Source organism: Octopus bimaculoides, chromosome 30, assembly GCF_046866305.1.
Source record: "Octopus bimaculoides isolate indiv1 chromosome 30, ASM4686630v1, whole genome shotgun sequence".
NCBI classification, from domain to species: Eukaryota; Metazoa; Mollusca; class Cephalopoda; order Octopoda; family Octopodidae; genus Octopus; species Octopus bimaculoides.
This window is the reverse complement of record NC_142957.1, coordinates 789020-816874: the sequence shown is the minus strand read 5'-3', so window position 1 is coordinate 816874 and position 27855 is coordinate 789020. Positions and strand designations below refer to the sequence as shown.

General features: G+C 35.5%; 1 protein-coding gene across 1 annotated transcript in view; it reads right to left on the bottom strand.

Annotated features, from left to right (window-relative positions):
• Positions 1–3036: 3036 nt before the first annotated feature.
• The window catches only part of LOC106872541 (uncharacterized), a 90334-nt gene continuing 65515 nt past the window's right edge, over positions 3037–27855 (bottom strand). Inside the window, exons 9-14 of the mRNA XM_089345986.1 lie at positions 25390–25532; positions 12620–12670; positions 10415–10465; positions 7899–7949; positions 6421–6492; positions 3037–3522 (exon numbers count right to left, since the gene is read on the bottom strand). Coding sequence (XP_089202112.1) covers positions 3317–3522; positions 6421–6492; positions 7899–7949; positions 10415–10465; positions 12620–12670; positions 25390–25532 — 574 coding nt within the window. The 3' untranslated portion in view covers positions 3037–3316. The remainder of the gene's footprint in view (positions 3523–6420; positions 6493–7898; positions 7950–10414; positions 10466–12619; positions 12671–25389; positions 25533–27855) is intronic.

The window sequence follows — 27855 nt, the reverse complement described above, 5'->3', positions numbered from 1 at the left end:
CATCAGCAATTCATTCTCTAAATATATTTCTAGCCAGAGCTTCGACCCCACGAGGGGATGTTATTTGGCGAGTGACCAACAATGTTAATCATCGATGCAAACTCTACACACTCGACAAATGATGAAAGAAGACGGCTGCGCCCCTCGGATGTCACTCTGTCCACCTGCATTTCATAGATATGCCCACACATTCGTCTCCGTTCTCCATCTCACGCCACTGGACTAAGACTTTGTTCGGCTAAGGATGACCGATTGAGATGTGAGGAAATCTCGATGGAAAGCAGCTTGATTGAGTACCATCTAATGGATGCTGTCAACTTTGACGCCGTCCGAGAACAGTAGAAAGAGTATCCGGATTGCCGGATAAAACAATTGTCACTACACTGCGCGCCTTGTACATCCGGGTAGTGTACCTCGTGGGGAGAGAGACCTATCCGTTTTCTCGGTAATTACAACTTCATTCATTGCTAGGTTGACTTCATACCCTCTTGATTCCAAACTTTGCTTCCACACCTGAAATTTCTTTTCCAATTCTGATACAGATCCCATTATAAGACGAAGGATATCAGTATATAAAAGTTCTCAAGAGGAATCACTTGTAAGTTCCTTGTTGTGGCCAGGAGGTCAATGATAATCAGGAGATCAAGAACCGAACCTCGGTGAAGTACCTGCTCTCTAAATTCATTACCCTACTCATGATTAACTTTCCCTTTGATGACAAATCCCGTTCATATCTTGTATGGTTTTTCACTGGGCAATTATCTACCTCTAACTCCCTCAAAGCCCACTAGATCGCAGATTAAGGGACTCTGTTGGAGTCTTAAATCCTAAATAAAATTTTGATGAAAATTCATTTAACAGAAAGAAAATTCTATATTCACGACAAATTGTTTTGTATCTTGAAACATGTAAATAATTTATATAATTATCTCTAATAATGAATAAATTAAATATATCCCTGCATTAATGCAAAATGCTAAAATTCCTTTCAAAAGAATTCATAACTTAAGCTACGTCATCAGGTGAAAGAAAAGTTTTGTTAAAAAGTAGGGTCTCGACGTAGGAAGGAAAAGTCAAAATTTTAAAATAATAAAAATATCTCCTAATGTATGGAAGGGAATTTAAGTAATATAATTAAAAATGACTTCTCTGTACCTTTTCAAGTTCATCAACAAACTCGTGCCATCAGGGTTTCCATTACAGATTCTCAAGCGAGAGAAAAGAAGCTGCATTAGGTCTTTCAGAAATGTGGATGCTACAAATGGCCATTACAATGGCATAAGCTACATCATTGTCTGTTTATAGGATCCATGTTATTGCGACTGCGGTTGTTTGTGGTCCTTTTGTTGGATCAATGCTGGTAATATCAAGGATTCCACATGGGTTTCAATGAATGGAATTCCCATTCACATTTACCACAGAAACAATTTCCAGTAAAGCAACCTTTGCCCTGACATTCAACAAAGCACGTGGACAGACATTTACACAAATTGGAATATATCTTCGCACACAATTTGTCTCCCGTGGTCAGCTGTATTTTGCATTATCAAGCGTTTCGATGGAAGCTAATGGGTCATTCCATAAGAACTCAACCAAATCTGTGCACGTGCCCAACTCTGATTTGACACAAAATTCTTTTGGTTATACATCTATATGCACAAGGGACACACTTATGATTTTAGGGTCCAATTCCGAAAGCTTTCAAAGATACGCCCCACCAAAATTTGAGAGTCCCTCGGGGAGCTCGAATGTCAATTTATACAAATTGTGGTGTTGAACACCTTTAATATTAATCATAGTATTTGTCTAAAATTCCGGGTAATCTAAATGCACCCTGTCAGCATCTTCTATCAGAATCGCTCTATCTTATTCCATATTCACGTTATTGATCTTTCAAATATGAATCTTTTCAGAGGTGAAAATGAAAAAAACAATCAATATCCAAGGGACCCTGATGGGACCGAGAGGCATAATAATAGCAAACTTCTACTGTGTTTCTTCAATTTCAGGACTAATCTCTCCATGATAGGAAGACTGACAATGTACAAGGCATAAACGATATTCAAAGGACGCCTCTGAAAATGGTTGGAGGTGAAAACAACTCAGTCTTTTGACAGGTTTTGCCTCGTAATTTCACCATTTGAGCAATTAAACAAGGGAATGAAACTTGTAATGCAGGAATGTATATATCCATACTTTATCCATTCAAAATTTCAACTTGTTTTCTCATCTCCTTCATGGTTAATTCATGTTGTTGGCCTACGATTAGTTTTAAAGATGTTCAGCATCAAATTCTTTATAGACTGACATTTACTCTCCATGGGGGGGGGGGGCTTGGCCCTCAAAATTTGGTGGGGCATATCTTTGAAACATTTAGGTGTTTGACCTTAAGATTATACATGTGTTCCTTGTCCATTTAGAGGTATTACCAAAAACAATTTGAGCCAAACCATATTTTAACATTGGGTGAGTTTGTGAAGGAACAATCTGTCGGTTACGACAATGTGGGTCCCAGCTGATACGCAACAGCTTACTTGTGAAATTACCGTGCAAGTGGCTGAGTACTCCACAGACACGTGTATCCTTAATGCACTTCTCAGGGAGATTCAGCATGACGCAAAGTGTGACAAGGCCGGCCCTTTGAAATACAGGTACTACTCATATCTGCCAGCTGAGTGGACTGGAGCAACATGGAATTAAGTGTCTTGCTCAAGGACACAACGCGTCACCGGCAATTGAACTCATAACATTATGATCGGGAGCCGAATGCCCTAATCACTAAGCCACGTGCCTTCACTGAGTCCATATGAAATGTAAAATTATTGACTGAAAGAAATGGAAACCATATATTTACTGACAATTGTGTTTACAAAAAGGTTCTACTCGAAAACAAAATATGATTTTAAGCAAGCTTTACAAAATGGAATTACAGATTCCAGTTTTATGAAGAAATCCACAAGATATTAAAACTGTCTACATAACAATGGAGGTGTTTAGGGAGATACAGGGACCTACAACAACAACATCAACAACAAATGAAATTTCAAAGTTTATCTTTATTTCCACAGTTAATCTCTAACAACAAGGGAAACAAATGCTCTCAATGTAGTAGACAGATCTGCTAGAATTAGTAGCCGAATCCTACTCAATTCACAATATGTCATCTGAAAGATGGACACATTAGACAATGTGGTGTTGAGTTCTCTATACTTAGGTGGAAGGCAGGATGGTCCTGGATGGAAGGCATTTGAGCATAGATCTCTGTTAGTCGATGGTAGACTTGGGACTGAACCACAGCGACAGTTTACTCAAAAATTCAGCTTACGTCTAACGATAGACGTTTAAGTGCATCGAAACACTCGGTTTCATCGAGGGCTTCCCTTAATATTTTAAGTGTACGTTTCACTGGATCGCAACTCTGAAACCATTTATGGAGCATCTGGAAACTTTGTTCAACTGTATCATGAGGAAAGTCACTCTTGATAATATTCAGGTCAACTTGCTTTATTCCTAATTCTCTTCCTGCAAAAAATACAATACAAAACATAATTGCAACAACATTACCGATAATATAACCCACGTGTGTTGTAGGTTGTTATTAACATAACAAAGATATTATGTGATTAGAGGAATGAGAAATTACTTAAGAAACAGGGAAAATAGAAGACCATCGGTCTCTATTTCTAAAGATGTTGACAAAATAACAAACATGTTGAAACAAAGGCTGGAAATGGAGAAAACATTAATAAAAAAAGAATTAACTGAAAGTAACACGAGAAAATGTCTGGTAAACAGCGGGAAGGAGAAGTGTTTCTGTGGGTAATAGTGTATGAGAGCCTAAAGAATCAATAGAGACCAACAGTTACACGATTCGATCGATCCATCCATTTTTTCTGTCCTCTATTCATAGGAGGGTTGCAGGGGTAAGAGTCTTTAAGAACCTCCTTCATCGGGTCCTGTCAGAAGCTTTTCTGAATCCACTCTCAAACATGACCAATTGGAACTATGGATTTTATCCAACAATCTAGTCTCGATCTACCCCTAGGTCTCCTGTCGTTGGCTCAGCTTGAAGAACCCGTCTTGCGATTCATTTTTGTGACATTCTAATCACCTGTCTGTATTACTGGAGTTCTGATTTCTCAATGCAGAGATGCAGTCGTTTGACCTGGAGAGACACCCAAATCTCCATCCTACACACCCTGTCGAGTAACGTTACTCCAGAGACCCTTCAAAAGAAGTCTATTTCCGATGTTTGATAACATTCCATGGTCAATGCCTCAAATTGTCATCTGTGATGTCTTTTCTTCTATTATTAATTAATAATTGAAAAGTATCAATGTTTCCAAATATCTAGAAAGCAGAGATTGAAATGTCAAATAATAACAATACTATTTGGTACACCCGGATCAATTAAAATCGAAATACCTGAACGATCTAAACCACACAAACAATTCCATAGGGCTTGCTCCACATCACATATTATAAAAGACAACAGATTTGTCTTTCTGTATTCATGACTCATAAAAAGGATTTCTTCCACTATTCAGAGAAATTCTAATAATTGAGAGGTTTTAAGGTAACCCTTACAACAAGAAGTGTTTTAGCAGAAACGAAGGCAGGACTCGCCATCACCTACCCTATATGCCAACAACAGTAAGATCCTGAAGGAACTACTGTATCCATAAATATCTACCTCAACGTGGAAGTTATCATATTTGATATGCAGGAAAAGAAAGGTGGGGGTAATAGGAATTCTACATGGTGTATTTAATGCACACAAAGTGTACAGTGGGATCAGAGAGAAGTTGAAAGAGGGAAAGGGGTTTGTAAGTAGGAAATATATATAAAAATGCTTTATAGTAATATAAAACTCTGAAAGACGTAGTTGCTGGTTTCTGGTACCTAACAGATATAATTAGAAGCGGTGGAGACTATATTGAAAGCATAGTAACTGAACTTCAAAATTGTACAGAGAGAGGGGGGGAGAGAGAGAGAGAGAGAGAGAGAGAGAGAGAGAGAGAGAGAGAGAGAGAGAGACAGACAGAGAGAGAGACAGACAGAGAGAGAGAGAGACAGACAGACAGACAGACAGACAGAGAGACAGACAGACAGACAGACAGACAGACAGAGAGCTGTTGTACTTATTTGTATTTAAGTGATTCTGTTTCCAGATGAAGTGCAGAGTGTTTGATGTGTAGACGCAAAGTGCAATATTGCATTGAATGTGGGAAAATGTATTAAAAACTGGCATGAAATGAGGAGGACTGACTTCACTAGAAGGACAATATTCATGTGTAGAGATGCTGGAGGAAAGATGAGCAGGAAGAAAAAGTGCGTCTTGCAAGAATGAGAGAATAGATGGTACAGATATGTGGAAGGGGGTATAGAAGATAAAATTTGGATAAAGAAAAGGCAGGAGATCCAAGTGGAAGGAAAAATGTTAAACCTGACAAAGAACGGAAAATGAGGATAATGGACTGTTGTTAGTGAATCAATTTCACCCCAGTACATGACTGGTACATTTTATATCAATTCAAGAAGTATAACAAGTTGGCCACGTCATATATGATATCCTTTCTTAATTTAAATAAATCATTTCTATCAACTGATTGCGATGATTGTCATGCCCTTTTCTGTCAGGGATCAAAGGTTCAAATCTAGTCCCCAGCACAGCTCAATGTCCCACATAAAGACATTTCTCTACGGTGCATTCTACCTACATACATATAAGTACCATAGGGAGGTAAAAGACATTGCTACAAACACTAGAAGCATTGTATAAAAGATACGTTTTTTGTTACGCTTTGAGACAAGGAGTCATCATGAGCTATTGTGATGTTCATGCCTTTCCAAATGAGGTTTGTAATGCAAAGAAGAAGAGTGAAATGATTTCAATTGACAAACAAAATCAAGTTGTCTTTACAACTTCTGTTAGGATGATTATTTTATATTTTGTATTTCCTTAACTTACAGTGCTGAGTCGACTCTTGAAAATAATCAACATTAGGGCCCGTCTGGCTTGAGAGAGGACTATAGGTTGTCCTGGGGCTAAAGAACTACAATAAATAAGTCTGCCAGATTAAGGTAGAAATCTGCCTAAACAACAACAACAACATCAACAACCTATCAGTATATTTAATAGAAATGTAAACAATGTAAACAAACCGAAACATTGACATTAACTCACCTGTTTACCTTTAAACAATAATATAATTTAGTAACCTGTTCCAAACGACATTATTAACTCTATTGTAGCTTCTAATTTATACAATTTCACCAACCTCGGGGAAATTTCAGTAATATCTTTAGCTAACCATTCAATAGAAAATTAGGAATGGAACCTGTTCTCAATCATTCTGACAAACAAAATCTCAAGTGATGGCAAAATTTATAGAAACCAATTAAGTATTGTATACTCACCAACTTGCTGCCATTTACTCCCTAACTTCTTTGCTACTCTATGAAGATGCTCCTCACTCAGGTTTAGGGACTCTGAAATAAATATTTCCAAATCTTACACTTCATACTATAAGTTCTCTGTCTCTGTTAATTGGTCTTTATTTTATAAATGTAAGTTATTCTTGTCATTAATGGCCATTATTTTTATACTTTCTTTCGTGGTCCCATGGAATAGCTCAATATTTACGTCCACAACTAAATAGACTAACCTTCCTAACTTCTCTCTATTAAGACATCCTACATTCATTATCAAATAACGTAGCAATTATCTAATTTATTTATCACTTGGAGAAACTGTTTTTTTCCTTAGTTTTATCTTTTGTTTCTAATATCTTTGCCAAATCTATTAAATGGTATTTTTATGTCATCCATGGATGTTTTCCTTCTTAGGTTATTTCACTCAAACCGTCACTCCTCATCAATCTGCTTTTATCAAAGGAACATCTCCAAAACAGGCACAAACAAAATGCCTGATATTTTGTAATCTACAACAATTCCAATTTCAAGATGAGGCAAGACTTTTGTGAAATTTTCTCTCATGAAACACATATTGAAATTGTTATAGCAGCTCCTCATCAGATTTTTACTCTTCTCTCATGTATAAAAGAATTCCATTGCGTCAATCAACGCTTGATTGGAGATATTTACTGCGTGGTAGAGGGCCAACAGCATTAACCAGATCAAGCCATAACACATTCAAATTCCTTAATTTTCCTTTGTGTTTTCTATCGAATTCCAGACTGAAAATCAATGTTCTACATACAAGAGTTCTGGAGATGCCAGCCTTCTGGATATTGTCTCTTACATAACCATTATTTTGTAGATATATATAGCTGATTTCATAGCAAGTACACCCATGTAAATCTTGCCCATTCAAGATTGAAATTGGTTTCAATTGGCCACTTAATTCTGCTTTAAATTACTTTTATAAGTAAACTCCTTCTGTCTTGCACCATTCATCAACCAATTCACCTTTATCCCACAACTCTCTAAATAGTAGGTAATGCTTATAACAACTGGGTACAACATTTGTACACGTTCTATGGCACACCATCATCTCTTGTTGCAATCTCCGTTCTTGTCTTCTTCAACATGCTTTATACTTGTTTCTAGCTGAAATCGCTAAGCTGAAATATTTCATTTCTGGTTTCATTGGACATTTCAAACCAAACATGAGCAGGAAAAGTTGACTTTGCTTTGGGTCATTGTATGTCTCCTGTATATTCTTCTAATTTATCCATTTTACCAACCATGCTATCTTCATTGGATTCTTTATGAAATTTCAGTAATATCGATATGTTTAATATGATTAGTTTACTGCTAAAACTTACCATTGAAAGATTAGAATGGAAGCTGCTCTTTTGTATTCTGATATCAAAATAGTTCAACAGAAGATAAACCTTACAGAAATCAATTAAGTACTGTTATTTTATACTCACCAACTGGCTCTACCAGTGTCTGCATTTCCTTGTCTTCAAATGTTCGTTTTTCTGAAAGTAATATTTTGAAATCTTGAACGTTATAGAAACATTTTTTTATATTTATTAATATTCTATATTTTATTATCAGGGATTCCTTTCATCAATGATCAACTGTTGAAGACAATGGTTTTGGTTAGAATGTTTATAGTTTCAACAGGATTACCATGTAATAGTTTAATATTTAGTCTGTCTTCCAAACTTTCCTTTATCTCTTGAGACATTCTACATAATCTAACAACTCTGTCATTATTCCATTTAATTATCACTTGATAACACCATTCTTTTATTAGGTTTGTCTTTCCATTCTTATATCTGCACTAAACATATGACGTGAATTTGTCCTCTCACTTTTGCCCTTCTCTAACCAACATTATTCTCATCTTTGCTTAATTCCGATGGCAACCAGTTTGGTTACCACTTCGAGGAGTATAAACATGCACCCATGATCTCCTAGTTAATCCTTGCTGTAGAAAATCATTAGTTTTAATTCCATGAATCACAGTTCACCAGAATGTCAGCTGATGCAGGAAATGCTTTAAAACACCTTAATAAGCCAGTGTTTATAAAGGTAAGCGAAGATTACTTCTACACAGGTGGAACAGAAAATGATAACAGATGTCCTCAATGATGATACACTTGCACAAAACTTCACTCTGCCACAGGTAACTCTTCATTCTTACATTATAACAGTGCAAAGATCTGAAATGGTAGAAAGGAACTGATTGTCAAGAATCTAGGATACCCTCTTCTATATATCAACCAAACTGTTATCTATTCTTTGATGTCCCCTTAATCAATACAGTGCCTCTGAATGGGCTGAAAACTCAATTACAAACAAATCTGAGGGGACAAATTTGAGACCTCTGTAGAAATATTTATCATACAGAAACTGTCTTCCTGATGTCGTAGTTAACAACATTACAAGGAATATGAAACCCTGCTCACACCCCATTCCACCAACACTACTTTACCACATTAGTCACTAATGATCTTTGACGTCACCTAATTGAAAATGTTTCTAAAATGCTTTATAAAACACATCTAATTAGCGTCAAATACGTATACAGAAATGTTCGACAACATAGTGTTTCCTATGAAATGAAGCGAAAACACAATACGACCTCGACCATACTCAAAAACAGGGACCATAATTACGGTTCGTATGAACGTGATCTTTTAAATAGGAAAAACTGTAAAATTACAGAGAGTAACAACATGTAGAATGTTACATGAAGGTGCTAAGTTCTGCTGAGGTTCTACAATTTGAGAACTGATCTACCTACGATAAGAATATTGACAATATACAATACGATATTTAGAGGCCTCTGAAATGAAGGCATTTACTGGGGAAGGTATTCATAAACGAGCTGGCCAGTCCATATGTGCCCACTGCTTGTGCGTTACTAAACCTCGGAGTGATTAAAATGCGTCTAATAAACGTTGTTCAAAAGGACATGATTCACACAGGAGCAACATAGAATCTCGATTGCTCACGGAGCAGACCATTTTGCCAAGCAAGTCTGTGTAGTTGTGACTACCAGAAATGGCAGCGTCGATACGTTTTGCATGTTGGTGATACTCGTAGACACATACTGAATGCATGCCTGAGGTAGTAACTGGAACACAGCATTTTGGTTGCAAGTCACAAAGAAGCCAATATTCCTCCGACTCATACAATTGTATTATCCGTTCATTTCAGTTGCAATTTATAAAACATTACAAAGTCTACCTACTGGGATAAAGACGATGTTTAGGGGATGTAATGATAGATTTACTAGTAATGAAAAAAAGACAGGGTGTTCATACTTGTAACAATCTCCATCTTAGTCATCTTGTTAAAAAAGACAGCCAACAACAACAATTAGGAAACTTATTAAATTGCATAACAAACAAGCACTGTCATTAACTCATCTGTTTACCTTTAAACGACGAATTGTTTTACTTCCTTCATTCCAAAGACAATATTAATTCTATCGTGTTTTCTAATTTAGCCATTTTACCAACAGCGCCAACACTGCTGGACATTTTATTAAATTTTAAATCAGTAATATCAGGGAGCTGCCGCTTGTAGATGCATACAAAATAAGGGAGAGCGAGAGAGAGAGAGCGCGCGCGCGAGAGAGAGAGAGAGAGAGAGAGAGAGAGAGAGAGAGTAAGAGAGAATAAGAGAGAGTGATGACATTGAGTTGATAGAGTGAATGTTCTCCTTGAGGGGAGCGAACCACTTCAGGGTTTATGTTTTATCTTTTGTATTTTTTCCTTATCGAGTGAGACCTTTCTCCTGGGTCATATGGTTTCCTATTTCCATAAAATCCATTTTTTGGGATATTCTTGCATTTGTAGTAGAATAGAATTACTTAAGAGTTAAGCATTCCAATGAAATGGAACCGCTTCTCAGCCATTCACACAAGTTATGTAGTTCAGATGGAGTTAAATTTGTAGAAATCAATTAAATACAGTTATTTTATACTCACCAACTGGCTCCGGCAATGTCTGGGATGCTTTTTCGTCAAACTTTGGACACACTGAAATAAACATTTCCAAGTTTTATATTTCATAGTAAAAATTCTTTATCTTTATGAATAATCAGCATTTTATTATTGTGAGACATTCCTATAATCAATGGTCAACTGGTGAGTAATATGACTTTGGTCAGCATTTTTGTACTTTCTAACATGGGACCGTGTAATAGTCTAATGAATAGGTCTACAAGAAAATAGACTGACCTTCCTAAATCTCTTCTCACTATTACGACATCCTACATATTCTAACAATATTGTACTTATCTCATTTAGTTATCACTTGGTAACACTGCTAATCTCGTATATTTTTTCCCAAATCTATGACATGATTGTCCTCTCACCTCTAGACTTCACCAACCAACATTCTTCTCGTTTTCTACTTAATTCCATGTCAGCCAAATTGATCCTCAAAAATCTGATCACAGAGCCATGACACATCGCTTCAGGTAGGATAAACATAACCCCACTCTTTTTTTAAAGGTCACTGTTGGTAATCTTTAATTCTAACTGACCACATCACACTTCACCAGACAATCATCTGATTCAGGAAATATTTGACAATATTTCAATGTCATTCATCCGCCTTAATAAGCACCTTTTTTCAGGTGAGCAATGATTAGTTCTACACAGGTGGAGAGGAAAGCGATAACAGGTATCCTGAAACACTGTACATCTGTACAAAACCTACTTAACTACAAAATAACTGTTCATGTACACATTACTACAAAGGGGTTATATCCGAAATGAGGACTAACGATTTATTCTGAAGAAAATATAAACAATATCAAACTGGAAACACGAAATCTTGTATTTTTCTAGTAGTTTTGAATGATCAGTTGTTTTTAGCCCATCTTCAGCTTTGCCATGGTCTCACTGCCCCAACATGTATCAGTCAACAAGATAGTGTACCGCCATCTTTAACTTTTGGTTTGTCTTTAACTTTTGGAATGAGTTCTCCTGCCATTCGTAATTTCACTTGTTCCCGCTGACCTTTCACAAATGATAGACTGCATTACTTATTTGCTTGAAACCACATTCTTGACCAATTTCTTACTCCATCGAGTCTACTAACCAGAACTATTTGCATATCCTTTTAGTCTCTGGTTAGTATTGTTATGTCAGCCATGAATATCTTTCCGTTGAGCAATTTCTTCTGGGCATTCTGTTAATCTAAGTAGCATAACCAGAAAGAGCACAAATCAACTGATATTGTGCAACCTACAGCCATTCCAGATCCAGAACCTGGCAGGCTTTTGTGAAATTTTCTCTCATGAAACACATTTTGAAATTGTTATAGCAACTCCTCATCGGATCCTTAATCTCGTCCCATATATGAAAGAAATCCCTTGCTTCCATCTACAATGTGTGTGTGTTACCAAACCATAAGCATTAGCCAGATCAAGCCATACTACATTCAAATCCCTTTTATTCTTCTTTGCTTCTTATATGGCATCCCAGATTTAACAGGCATATTCTACACACACAGACATTTTGCGCATTCCAGTCTTCTGCACATTTTCAGTCATATGACCATTATTTTGCTAACATGTAGCTGATTTCATAGCAAGTACATCCATGTAAATCTTGCCATTCAAGATTGAAATTGGTTTCAATTGGCCACTTAATTCTGCTTTAAATTACTTTTATGAGTAAACTCCTTCTGTCTTGCACCATTCATCAACCAATTCCCCTTTATCTCACAACTCTCTAAATAGTAGGAAATGCTTATAACAACTGGGTACAACATTTGTACACGTTCTATGGTACACCATCATCTCTTGTTGCAATCTCCGTTCTTGTCTTCTTCAACATGCTTTATACTTGTTTCTAGCTGAAATCGCTAAGCTGAAATATTTCATTTCTGGTTTCATTGGACATTTCAAACCAAACATGAGCAGGAAAAGTTGACTTCGCTTTGGGTCATTGTATGTCTCCTGTATATTCTTCTAATTTATCCATTTTACCAACCATGCTATCCTCATTGGATTCTTTATGAAATTTCAGTAATATCGATATGTTTAATATGATTAGTTTACTGCTAAAACTTACCATTGAAAGATTAGAATGGAAGCTGTTCTTTTGTATTCTGATATCAAAATAGTTCAACAGAAGATAAACCTTACAGAAATCAATTAAATGCTGTTATTTTATACTCACCAATTGGCTCTGCCAGTGTCTGAGTTTCCTTGTCTTCAAATGTTCGTTTTTCTGAAATCAAAATTTCCAAGTTTTAAACGTTATAGAAACATTTCTTTATATTTATTAATATTCTATATTTTATTATCAGGGATTCCTGTCATCAATGATCAACTGTTGAAGACAATGGTTTTGGTTAGAATGTTTATAGTTTCAACAGGATTACCATGTAATAGTTTAATATTTAGTCTGTCTTCCAAACTTTCCTTTATCTCTTGAGACATTCTACATAATCTAACAACTCTGTCATTATTTCATTTAATTATCACTTGATAACACCATTCTTTTATTAGGTTTGTCTTTCCATTCTTATATCTGCACTAAACATATGACGTGAATTTGTCTTCTCACGTCTGCCCTTCTCTAACCAACATTATTCTCATCTTTGCTTAATTCCGATGGCAACCAGTTTGGTTACCACTTCGAGGAGTATAAAGATGCACCCATGATCTCCTAGTTAATCCTTGCTGTAGGTAATCATTAGTTTTAATTCCATGAATCACAGTTCTGTAGAATGTCAGCTGATGCAGGAAATGCTTTAAAACACCTTAATAAGGCAGTGTTTATAAAGGTAAGCGAAGATTACGTTTACACAGGTGGAACAGAAAATGATAACAGGTGTCCTCAATGATGATACACTTGCACAAAACTTCACTCTGCTACAGGTAACTCTTCATCCTTACATTATAGCAGTGCAAAGATCTGAAATGGTAGAAAGGAACTGATTGTCAAGAATCTAGGATACCCTCTTCTATATATCAACCAAACTTTCATCCCTCCTTTGATGTCCCCTTAATCAATACAGTGCCTCTGAATGGGCTGAAAACTCAATTACAAACAAATCTGAGGGGACAAAATTGACACTTTTGTAGAAATATTTATCTGACAGAAACTGTCTTCCTGATGTCGTAGTTAACAACATTACAAGGAATATGAAACCCTGCTCACACCCCATTCCACCATCACTACTTTACCACATTAATCACTAATGATCTTTGACGTCACCTAATTGAAAATGTTTCTAAAATGCTTTATAAAATACATCTAATTAGCATCATACACGTATACAGAAATGTTCGACAACATAATGTTTCCTATGAAATGAAGCGAAAACACAATATGACCTCGACCATACTGAAAAACAGGGACCATAATTACGGTTTGTATGAATGTGGTCCTGTAAATAAGGAAAACTGTAAAATTACAGAGAGTAACAAGGTGTAGAATGTTACTTGAAGGTGCTAAGTTCTGCTGAGGTTCTACAATTTGAGAAATGATCTACTTATGATAAGAATATTGACAATATACAATATGATATTTAGAGGCCTCTGAAATCAAGGCATTTACTGGGGAAGGTATTCATAAAGGAGCGGACCAGTCCACATGTACCCACTGCTTGTGCGTTACTAAACCTCGGAGTGATTAAAATGCGTCTAATAAACGTTGTTCAAAATGACATGATTCACACAGGAGCAACATAGAATCTCGATTGCTCACGGAGCAGACCATTTTGCCAAGCAAGTCTGTGTAGTTGTGACTACCAGGAATGGCAGCGTCGATACGTTTTGCATGTTGGTGATACTTGTAGACACATACTGAATGCATGCCTGAGGTAGTAACTGGAACACAGCATTTTGGTTGCAAGTCACAAAGAAGCCAATATTCCTCCGACTCATACAATTGTATTATCCGTTCATTTCAGTTGCAATTCATTAAACATTAAAAAGTCTACCTTTTATGCAGCGTTTTTCTTGTATTCCACACAAAACGTCTGCAGATTCACAACAAATGGCTATTTTAGTCGGTGGGCCCTTAATCCGTTCTCAATTACAGTAACAATTTCCTTTTTAGCTGGACAAACACGTGAATATTCTTCCAACACATAGACTTCTATTATCCATCCCGGGACGTCAGAAACAAGTGCTCTCCTACCTTTCTTTGGGTAAGGATGATTCAAAATAGCCTCTTCTTTCCTCAATTGCTGTGATTTCCGCACCATATGATCACTTAAATCAAAGGTTTCGGTAGATTGCTTCCGTGACTAACTTCCTGGCACAAGGGTTAATAATGCCCATTGGTGCCTTTTCGAAATTTATATTCAATGTAGCCAAATTACGGAGTAAAACTGAATGCAAAATGCTTACCATACATTTATGTATTGATGTGTGTCAATATTTTGGATTTAGAGGACTATTGCGCATACACACCAAAAGTGTGCGGCCGAATCCAGTAGGGGGTATGAAATTCATTACAAATAATGAAGGAGTGGATGCGTGAATCTATTAGAGGGTACCATATGCGCACCAGCGCACGTGATCCAATTATTTTCCATTTTATTTGGAAAGTGAATTAACTACCAAAGAGATGAGAAAATAAATTGAATGTTTGAACGAATACAGTTTGGATAAATGCATTCCTGGAGTACAAGTTACATTCCCTTGTTTAAATGCTCACATGGTGAACGTACGAGGCGAAAATTGTCAACGATGATATTTTTTCACCCTAAGCCATTTTCAGGAGCCTCTAAATGTTATAGTATACCTTGAACATTATCAGTATTCTGATCATGGACAGATCAATCCTCAAAGTCAAAAAACGCACCACACATTTTCTTGTATTACATCATGGCCCAATGGGGGTCCCTTGAATATTGATTTTATTTTTAATTTCCGCCCATGAAAATGTTCCTATTTGAAAGGCCAATAACGTGAATATGGAGGAAGATAATAGAGGAATTCTGATGGCAGATTCTGGCCGCTCTGATTGCAGATTACATGCTGTAGCCAATTTCGGACAAATATTATGAAACGTTTTGAAAGCGTTCAGCACCAAAATCGTATAAATTGACATTCGCGCTCCACGAGGGGTGTGGCCCTCAAAGTTTTGTAGGGCATATCATTGAAACCCTTAATGGCTGAACACTAAAATTATACATGTGTTCCTTATGTATATAGAGATATTACCAAAAACACTCTGAGCCAAGTCCGAGTCGGTCATGTGAAAAGTCACCTTTTTTTAAAAACTTTGTTGAATTCCTATGAAATGCTCCTAATGTAAAAATAGTGGCTGCGAGGAATGGAAGCCATATATTTATTGACAATTGTGTCTACAAGAAGGTTCTACTTAAAAGCAAAATATGCTTTAAAGCAAGATTTATAAAATGGAATTACACATTTCATATTTGGAAGAATTTCACATGATTTTAAAATTGTCTATACAGCAGAGGAAGTGTCTAGGGAGATGATGGGACTTACAACAACAACATCAACAACAAATGAAATTTCAAAGTTTATCGTTATTTCCGCAGTTAATCTCTAACAATAAGGGAGACAAACTAATAAAGGGATTCCCATGAAGTAGATAGATCTGCTAGAATTAGTAGCCAAAATCTACTCAGTTCAAAACTTATCATCTTATAGAAGTATGAATTAGACAATGTGGTTCTGGGATCCCTATACCTTCAGAAACGACAGGATGGTCCTGGATGGAAGGCATTTGATGATAGGTCTCTGCTTATTGAAGGTAGACTTGGGGTTAAACAACAGCAACATTTACAAGAAATTTCTTTTGCGTCTCATGATTAGATATTCAAGTTTCATTCAATTTCATCAAGAGCTTCCCTCAATGTTCCAAGTGTACGTTTCGCTGGATCACAACTTGTAAATCCTTTGTACAGAATCTGGAAACTCTGTTCTACAGCTTCGTTAGGATGGTTATATTTGTATAACAAAGAAATCATATGAATAGACGAATGAGAAATACTTAAGAAACAAAGAAACAAGAAAACATTGTTCTCTATTTCTAAAGATGCTGACAGAAATAACAAAGAAGTCGAAAAAAAAAGGCTGAAGATGGAGACAAATGTTTAAAAAATAATTGGAAATTACACATGAGAATATGTGTCAACAAATAATCAACAAAGACCACCAACAGTTAAACCATTTCATCCATCCATCCATTTTCTCTGCCCTCTATTCATACGATCGTTGTAGGGGTAGTGTCCTCAGGCATCTCCTCCTTCATACAATCCTATCAGAGGAACCTTCTTTAGAATTTCTGAAAGGACTCTCAAACATCACAAATTGAAATTATGGATTTTATCCACTAAGCTCTTCTTGTTTTACCCCTAGGTCTCCCGTCAGTTGGCTCTGCTTCAAGAATCCGTTTGCGATTCTATTCTCTGACATTCTAATCGGGTGCCTGTAATATGGATCTGTGACCTCTCAATGCAGAGAAGCCGTGCTGGGTCAGGTGGAGAGAGAGAGAGAGAGAGAGAGAGAGAGAGAGAGAGAGAGAGAGAGAGACCTAAATCTCCAAGCTTTATACCGTCAAGCAACTTTATTCCAGAGGAACAAGATTTCAGCTATTTGATAACGTCCTATGCTCAATGCCTGAAATAGTCATCAGTGATGTCTTTACTCCCATGTTTAATAAATAATTAAAGAGTGTTAACATTTAGAAATATGTAGAAAGTGGGGATTGAAACGTCAAACAAGACCAGTAATATTAGTTAACCCCTGGACTAATTAACAGAGAAACAGACAGGAAACCAGAATGATTTCAATTACAAAAAAATATAATAGTGCTTAGTTCACATTACATATTATAGAAGACAGCAGCTTAATCTTTCTGGTTTCCTGACTCATAAAAAGGATTTCTTTTACAGGATCAAGGCCATGATTTAGAGAAATTCCAATAATGGAGAGTGCTTAAGGTGACCCTTACAATGAGAAGAATTTTAGCAGAAAAGGAAGCAGGACTCACCATCATATATACCATATGTCTACAACACTTAGGTCTTGAAGGAATCGCTTTATCCACAAATATCTACATCAACTGAGAAGCTATCATTCTTGATATGCAGGAAAAAAGGAGGTGGAGGGAAATCCTATATGGTGAACCCAATGCACACAATGGGTACAGTGGGATCAGAGGGAAGTTGGAAGAAGGGAGGACCTTGTAAATAGTAGGTATACAAGAACAGTTAGTAGTAATAACAACAATGAAAGACGTAGTTGATAGGTTCTGATACATAAAAGACAGAATTAGAAGGGAAGGAGACTATTCTGAAAACTTAGAAGTTGAGGTGACAAAATGTAGAGGGAGCTGTTAAGTCTACATAAGAGATTCTGTTTCCAAATGAAGGACAGATTTTATGATCATCATTATCATCGATTAACGTCTTTTTTCCATGCTGGCATGGGTTGGACGGTTTGACTGAGGTCTGTAGAGCCAGTGGCTGCACTAGGCTCCAATCTGATTTGGCATGTTTCTACAGCTGGATGCCCTTCCTAACGCCAACCACTCTAAGAGTGCAGTGGGCGCATTTTACGTGTCAACGGCACAGGAGCCAATCTAGGGATAATGGCATGGGTCACGATTAGCTAGTGCGTTTTACGTGCCATCGGCATGGGAGCCAGTCAGGGGGCACCGGCCACAGCTTCAATATTGCTTTTACTTGACTCAACAGGTCTTCTCATGCATATCATATCGCCCGACGCATTAGGAGTATTCTTAACAGGGCTGGATGTGTGTGGCTGCGATCTCACTTTAGTTGCCGGGTTTTCTCAATCACAGCGTAACTCCCAAGATCCTGGTGTCCTGTCATTGCCACTGTGAGGCCAATGTTTGAAGGTCATGCTTCATCACCTAATCCCATGTTTTCCTGGGTCTACTTCTACAGATTCCTACTACAGTGAGAGAGTGGCACTTCATCACACAGCTGTCTTCATTCATGCGTAAAACATGGCCATACCAGCGCAGTCGCCTCACTTGCACACCACAATCGATGCTTCTTATGCCCAACTTTTCTCTCAGGGCGCTTACACTTTGTTGTGATTGCACACTTACATTACACATCCAGTGGATCATACTAGCTTCATTTCTTTCAAGCCTACGCATGTCCTCTGCATTCATGAATCATGTTTCACTGCCCTGTAGCATAGCTGTTCGCACACATGCATCATACAGTCTACCTTTCACCCTGAGCGATAGACCTTTAGTTGCCAGCAGAGGTAGGAGCTCCTTGAACTTTGCCAAGGGTATTCTTACTCTAGTCGCTACACTCTCAGAGCAACCACCCCCACTACAGACTTGGTCACCTTGGTAGCAGAAGCTATTAATTACTTCCAGTTTCTTCTCCTGGCATGTGGTGGAATCTGTTTTCTGTACATCTTTAGTGTTTATTGCTCCAGAGCATCTACCACACACAAAACTATTTTCCCGGTTAGCCTCCCTTTGATATTTCTGCACCTTTGATGTGTCCATAGCTTACACCGGGTACATCGTGTGACGTTTCTACCCTCGCCTTTTCTACAGATAGAGCAGGGACATCTACTTGAAAGGGGTTGTGATTTGACAGCCTTCCTACTTACTAGGACTTTGGTTTTGGATAGGTTAACCCTAAGGCCCTTCGATTCTAGACATTGCTTCCACAAGCTAAACTTTGTTTCCAGTTCTGGCAGTGGCTCGTCTATCAGAGCAAAGTCATCAGCATACAGAAGCCCCCAGGGACAGCCTGTCTTGAATTGCTCTTGTATTGCCTGGAGGACTATAATGAAAAGGAAGGGGCTGAGGACTGATCCTTGGTGAATCCTGATGCGTATTTGTAAATTGGAATGTTTTGCAGAGTGTAGAAGGATGTATGAAAACTGTTAAGAAATGAAGTGAGCATACTTCGCAAGAAGTGTAATATTAATGTCTTGAAGTTCCGGAGCAGAGATGAGCTGGAAGCAAAACTAGGTTTTAGAAGATTTAGTGCACAAGAGAGGAGATGTTACAGATATGGGAGAAGTATGGAAGATAAAAAAATTTAAATAAAAAAGTGCCAGGAGATCCAAGTAGAAGGGAATAAGACGAAGGACGACAACTTAATTTGAATGCAATAATCAAATTAGAACTAAAAACAAAGGGTGAAACACTCAGAAAACTGTGCCTCTTTTAGCATTAATATCATCTAAAATCTAATAAATGTGAGTAAAAGAATGAGTATATGGATGGTAAATGTTGTTCAAACAATGTAGTAAGTGTATATTATATTTAGTTACAAACGAGGATTTGTGTGTTCAGGTCTTATTGGGGACTCATGTTTTATTCCTATCTTTATATTTTATGACAATACCAATATTTTGTTTAATGTAAAGAGATGTTCACAGTTCAATATTAAATTTAATATTTAATAAACGTTAATGATCAATATACTTATAATCTTAGAGATTTGATGTTTAATTCTTTTAATTTATAACAATGTTATTCTAACCTGAGGCATTCAGGGTACGTACCTAAACAAGAGACAACATATCATGACAGACATCTGGCTACATAACAACAACAACAACAACCGATCAGAAAATTTAGGAAAGACCCTATTAGAAAAAGAAACAAACGCTTTCTCATTAACTCAACTGTTTACAAATAAATAACAACAAACTATTTTAATTCTCTGTTCTAAAAGACAACATTAACTCCATTGTGTCTTTTTATTTATCCATTTTACCAACCACGTTAACCTCGATTTTATGAAATTGCAGTGGAATATTTAATAGACTCATTTTACACCTAATCTTACAAATAGAAATTAAGAACGGAACGTGTTCTCGATCATTCTGACAAACAAAATCACTCAGGCGAAGATAAATGTTATAGAAATCTATAAGGTACTGTTTATTTATAGAAATCTATAAGGTACTGTTTATTTATAGAAATCTATAAGGTACTGTTAATTTATAGAAATCTATAAGGTACTGTTAATCTATAGAAATCTATAAGGTACTGTTAATCTATAGAAATCTATAAGGTACTGTTAATTTATAGAAATCTATAAGGTACTGTTAATCTATAGAAATCTATAAGGTACTGTTAATCTATAGAAATCTATAAGGTACTGTTAATTTATAGAAATCTATAAGGTACTGTTAATCTATAGAAATCTATAAGGTACTGTTAATCTATAGAAATCTATAAGGTACTCTTAATTTATAGAAATCTATAAGGTACTGTTAATTTATAGAAATCTATAAGGTACTGTTAATCTATAGAAATCTATAAGGTACTGTTAATCTATAGAAATCTATAAGGTACTGTTAATCTATAGAAATCTATAAGGTACTGTTAATTTATAGAAATCTATAAGGTACTGTTAATCTATAGAAATCTATAAGGTACTGTTAATTTATAGAAATCTATAAGGTACTGTTAATTTATAGAAATCTATAAGGTACTGTTAATTTATAGAAATCTATAAGGTACTGTTAATTTATAGAAATCTATAAGGTACTGTTAATTTATAGAAATCTATAAGGTACTGCTAATTTATAGAAATCTATAAGGTACTGTTAATCTATAGAAATCTATCAGGTACTGTTAATTTATAGAAATCTATAAGGTACTGTTAATTTATAGAAATCTATAAGGTACTGTTAATTTATAGAAATCTATAAGGTACTGTTAATTTATAGAAATCTATAAGGTACTGCTAATTTATAGAAATCTATAAGGTACTGTTAATCTATAGAAATCTATAAGGTACTGTTCATTTATAGAAATCTATAAGGTACTGTTAATTTATAGAAATCTATAAGGCACTGTTAATTTATACTCATCAACTGCCTCTACCAACGTTTTGGCTTCTTTTTCTTTGAACTTTGGACTCCCTGAGACATGTGTTTTCAAGTTTTATACTTTATAGAAAAATGTCTTTATCTTTATTAATAATCTATATTATTTTCAGCCATTCGTATCATAAATGAACAACCGGTGACCATTATGGATTTGGTCAACATCTTGACAGATTCAACGGTGTTACCATTTAATAGGACAATATGTAGGTGCACAACAAAATAAGTACACTAATCATCTTAAATCTCCTCTGCCTATTAAGACATCCTACATAATCTAACAATATTGCAATTATCTCATTTAATTATCCATTGATATCACTGTTAATCTCTACGTTTTCTCTTCTGTTTCTTATACCTGTGCCAGATCTATGACATGGCATCTTCACTCACCTCTAGACTTCCCAAACCAACATTTTCCTACCTTCTGCTTGATTCTAAGGTCAATGAAGTTGGTAATCGAAGATCTCCCAACAAACGCATGTCCCATCACTTCAGGAAGGATAAACATAAATCTTCCCTCTTTGTTAAATGTTGCTGCTGATAATCTTTAATTCTAAGTGACTGCATCGCAGTTCCTCAGATTCAAGAAATATTTCAAGACTCTTTAATAAAGCAGCACTTGTAAAGGTGAGCAATGATTAGTTCTAAACAGGTGTAACAGAAAATGATAACAGGTGTCCTAAAACACTGTACACTTGCACAAAACCTCATTAACTACGTATGATTGTTCATCCACACATTATTGCATGAAATATCTGAAATGGTACATAAGAACTGATAGTCAAGGACACAAATCTATACATTAATTAAGGCTTCTCATCCTTTTGATTTCCCATCTATTAATGTGGAGAACCTCAATAGGGGGAAAACCCCATTATCGGCAAATTTGAGGACACGAGATCAATCCCTTTGCAGAAGCTGACAGAACCTGTTTGATGTCGTCTATATATATAAAAATGAGAATGTGTGTCTGTCTGTCTGTCTGTCTGTGTGAATCCCTAAAACTCGAGAACTACGAAACCAATTTCATTCAAATTTTACAGATGCCTTACTTAGGGTTCCAGTTGTGTTTTAGTCAAATGAGATGTATATGTATACATATAGATGTATACATATAGATGTATACATATAGATGTATATGTACACGTATATGTATAGATATATATATAGATATAGATCTATATGCATACATGTATATGTATACATATGTGTAGATGTATATATATATATATATAGATATAGATGTACATGTAATATATACACATATATACATATATATATATACATGCATACAGATATCTATACATATATACACCCATCACACACATACACATGCACACAAACACACACATTAGTAATTTGTTTTCCTATCCAAAACTACGTCAAAAGTACTGAACGGATCTTTATGAAATTTGGAAATTATATTCTATGCATAACGGCCGTAACTCCCATGAAAATTCATATATTTTTGATGTTGATGAAATTTTAACCCGAACATAACAGATGAGCATTATTTGTAATTCAACGGTACAACAGTGTAAGACTACCCTTTCAGATATACTTACATTGTGATTTCTGCAATGTGGTGCATAAATTGTCTAGTAAATGAGACGCATCTTTGCCTCCACTGATTCACTTGCAAAGTGTTGAGTAAAATTATTTTGTTGCAGACCTCCTTTGAGTCTTTTTATTATCACTGCGACACACATAGTCCTCAGTTGGTAACATTAATTTCAAGGCCTTCCCAGATGAGAGACTGGCATTCCACTTAATGTCTATGTTCCATGCTGGCATGGATTGGAGAGTTATTAATGTAGAAATATGGTATCGTAGCTACTAACAGTTGAGGGTTGCGTAGTCTAGACGACGTTTTTAGATTTCATTATTCTCTTTAACCCGGGCAAAGCCGGGTATTTCTGTTAGTTATTAATATAAGAACATTACAAGGACTAAGTATCCCCACTCACATCCCACTCCATCACCACTATCCTACCACATTCATCAGTAATGCTAATTAATACTAATTAAATAAAAAATATCTCTAAAATATTCGCATTTTGTTTTATATGGAATGGAGCCTGGAATATGAAAATATCTGGACCTTACTGGACTACAGAGGTCAATAGTCACAATTTGTAGGGATTTGGTCCTGTACCCAATTAAAACAGTATATATTTAGATAGAAGGTAAAAAGGAGGAGAATGTTAGGTGAGGGTAGAAGATGATGCTATGAGAAAATAATGTCACATTTCAGACATACACGTGTAAGAAGAGTAATGAATGATGGCTTATTAAGTGTCATGTTAATGAGAATATGGAAAGTAGAATAGAACACTTTCTAACATAATGATACTAGATATCAATATAGATTGTATATAACCTGACTGGATAACATGTGGTGTTCCTTTAGGAAGAATATGGTTGTGTCTCAGCACAGTTGATATTATGGTAGTTCCGTCAGCATATAAAGGAAAATGTTATGACGTCCGGTGCTAAACATTAATTACAATTTCTTTTCCTGGTCAAATAACAATGACCAGGTTTCATTATCCAATTTGAACGAAACAATCAAGTCAGAACTAAAACCAAAATGTGACAAACACAAAACTGTCCCTCTGTTACGATTACTATCATCTAAAAACCAACATGTACAAGTCTAACGATGTATATATGGATAGTAAATGCTATTCAAACAATATAGTAAGTGTATATTATTTGGAATTACGAATAAGTAGTTGTGTGTTCGGGTCACACTGGGGACTCAATTGATATTATGGCAGTTCCGTCAGCAATCAAGGAAAAAGTCCAGTGTCAAATGTTAATTATAATATATTTTCCTGGTCAAATAACAATGATCAAAATCAGAACTTAAACCGAAAGCTGAAAAACACAAAACAATTCTTCTATTACAATTAATATCATCTAAAAACCAGCAGATGTTAGTATAAGAATTTCTAATTTCAGAGCAAATGATATTCAAACATTGTAGCAAGTGTTAATCATATACAGTTAGGAACAAGAAGTTGTGCGTTCGAGTCACGCTGGAGACTCATATTTCATTCCTATCTTTATATTTTTTGTTAACACCAATACTTTTTAAAATGTAAACAGATGTTCATAGTTCAATACCTTAACATTCAATAAAACAACCCCGTGTGTTTATAAACAAACTTATATTTGTCTTTTTTAGACGATTCGAATGTGTCTTGTACAATACAGAGAAGAAAGTGATATTTCAAGAGCTGTATCGACGTTAAAACAGCAGAATTGGGTATTATCACCCTTACAAGGCAGAACAAAATAGCCATTCGATAAAAGTAATTTAATGATCATTATTCTAATACAGAGTTAATATTTAATTTTATTTTATTTACTTTCTACAGTATATATTCTAAGTTGAGACTTTCTGTGTATATACTGCAAGAGATGATATCTCTTATCAAGCAATTATTTGAGATGTTTTATCAGATGAAAAATCATTATGTACTTCCGGAAGACAACTTTATAAAATATGTTGCAATTATCCATGTCGTTTTTTACAAGTTACAAGTATTTACACCTACACAGAACAAACGATTTAACAGTCAGACTTTTCTAATGTTGGTTCTCAAACTCTCAGCTGAGATTTTCTGATTAAATATCTTACTTCAGCAAAGCTCAGAATGATGTGAATATCTTTGTCTTTAATCATCACCTTCCCTAGACACTGATAAATCATTAATCAACGTTAATGACTCACAATCAATTGTTAGAAATTGGTGTTCACTGATATAAACAAGGATGTACTGACATTTCAGTTGGTTATTAGTTATGTTGCTGTTTCATTAATTAGTCTTATATTGCGGCATGATTCATTAGTCTTGTTCTGCAGACAGGACCCTCTTGAAATGTGACAAGTCTTCTACTTGGATAAAGACAATGTTTTGTGGATGTAGTGAGAGATATACTATCACAGAGAAAAGACACCTGGAACATCTTTCAATATAAATCTGTCAGATTATGGCAGATCTGGGTCTATACGACAATTCTGAAGTACATTAAATACCATATATACGTATTATATATCATAAAGTCAATGAGACGAACAGACAGATTATCAAATAGTTTTCTTACCGAAGCCACTTAAATCTCTTATTGGTTGTTGACATGTGGGGCATGTTTTGCACTTAATTTTCATATAACATTCACGACATAGGACGGTATGTCCGCAGGGTTTGAATTCTGAAGAGGCATACGTAACTTGGCAATATGTACATCTGTGGAACAAAATACAAACATATCCCAACAATGACTTTCATTTATAATAAAGATTACATTGTGTACATGTTTAGAGTAGAGAATATTTTGAGGCATTACAATGATGAGCAAGTGTACATCACAAAGTTTTCTTTTAAAAAATTACATTCAAATAGATTTGTGTGTATATGAACAGTGCACACATACAAACGTGCGCACACACACTCACACACACACATATATATATAAACTTATACACATATTCATAAGGATATGTCTTGACTCCAATAAATCACTAAAATTGTTTTGTGTGTATGTAGTTTGCAAAAACACAATGGACTACATAATATATTGCAGAAATATACTTCAATTTCAGCATAGACTCCATTTCTTCTGAATAAACAGAAGTATGAACACATTTATTAAATGTGTATATAACAAATATTTTACTGTATCTAATCTATTTAACAAGTGTTCTATACTCTGACATTTGGTTTCAAACTTTATGGATGGACAGACAGGACACAATTTCCATGGCTTCCCATAAGGGTATACTATGCAGCAAAACAAGTTATACTTCTCAAATAGAACAATACTCTGAAAATACTGTTATATATATATATATATATATATATATATATATATATATATATATATATATATATATATATATATATATATATATATATATACATATATATATACATGACGACTGCTCCATCTTGACAGACGATAGCCATCCCATCAACAATCCACACATATCATCACGCAGTACAATCACTCCGTTGCTGAGCCCTCAAGTGACTTTGAAGTCCGGCTGCTGAGCGACAAGCTCCACAGCACAGGTGACAAATGTTCAGGCCTCTCGATCCTTTCCCGCTGGTATCTGATTCTAAGGAAACGCTTCTGTGAACCAGCATATGTCTCTTAAGTCCGGGTATTGTTTTACAAACCTTGTGACATATGCCACAGGTCGCAGAAGGCGGTTGGTATTTAGGGTGTCTGGAATTTCTACCCTCACGTGTTTTCATGTGATTCACATATCCTGCTTTTCACAGAAGAACGCTATCACACACAATACACATCCTATACTCTCCATTGTTTACAATTTTTCCCTTTCGACAGGCCCGCTTAAAGTCAAGTTGCTGAAACATCTTTTCCTCCCAGACATCACAGTTCGACCTGACAAAAGCTCTCCACTTGCTTCGATCCAGAACATCTCCTTCCCAATCACTTTCATACATATCTAGTTTTTTTAGGTTTTGTTTAATGCAATCTTTATACCTCTTTCTCGGTTTCTGCCGCGGTCGCTCACCAGAGCTGAGCTCACCATAAAATAAGCGCTTCGGCAAACGGTCATCCTTCATTCTAATTACATGCCCAGTCCATCTCATTTGGGCCAGGATAATATGTTTCTCAATTGAGCTACAGTGCGCCCTGCGCAAAACCTCTGTATCTGCTACGAAACTCTTCCATTTTACTCCTAGGATGCGTCTTAGACACTTTTGATGAAACCTTTCTAGCATCTTTACATGACGCTTGTAAGTGGTCCATGTTTCGCCTGAATAAAGAAGTGCAGTCAATACACACGCTTTGTAGATGCTGATTTTCGTCTGCAGGGAGATATCTCTATCAGCCCATACTCGCTTTTCAAGCTTTCCAAATGCAGCACTTCCCTTCGCTATTCGATGGTATATTTCTGCATCAAGACCACCATCCCTTGACAGTGTGGTTCCAAGGTAAACAAAGGTGTCAATGACTTCTAATCTTGCTCCATTCACAAAGATGTTTGGTTCAGTATATATATATATATATATATATATATATATATATATATATATATATATATATATATATATATATATATATATATATATATATATATATTTATATATATATATATATACATGCATATATATATACATACATATATACATATATATATATATATATATATATACATACATGCACATATACGTACATATATACATATATATATATATATATATATATATATATATATATATATATATATACATGCATATATATATACGTACATATATATATATATATATATATATATATATATATATATATATATATATATATATATATAATGTCAAAGTAGTACAATCGTTTCATGCGACTTCATTTAATTAAGCAATGTGAACATTACATCAAATATAAAATGTAGAGCAATCTTCAGCTGCACAAAGATATAGAAATTTACTGAAATTACATTTAAACAGGACATATTTTTATAATTACAGCTAAACTCTCCAAGTCGAAAGGAAGAATACAAAAAACCATTTTGACTTAGCCAAAATATACAGGCTAGTAAAT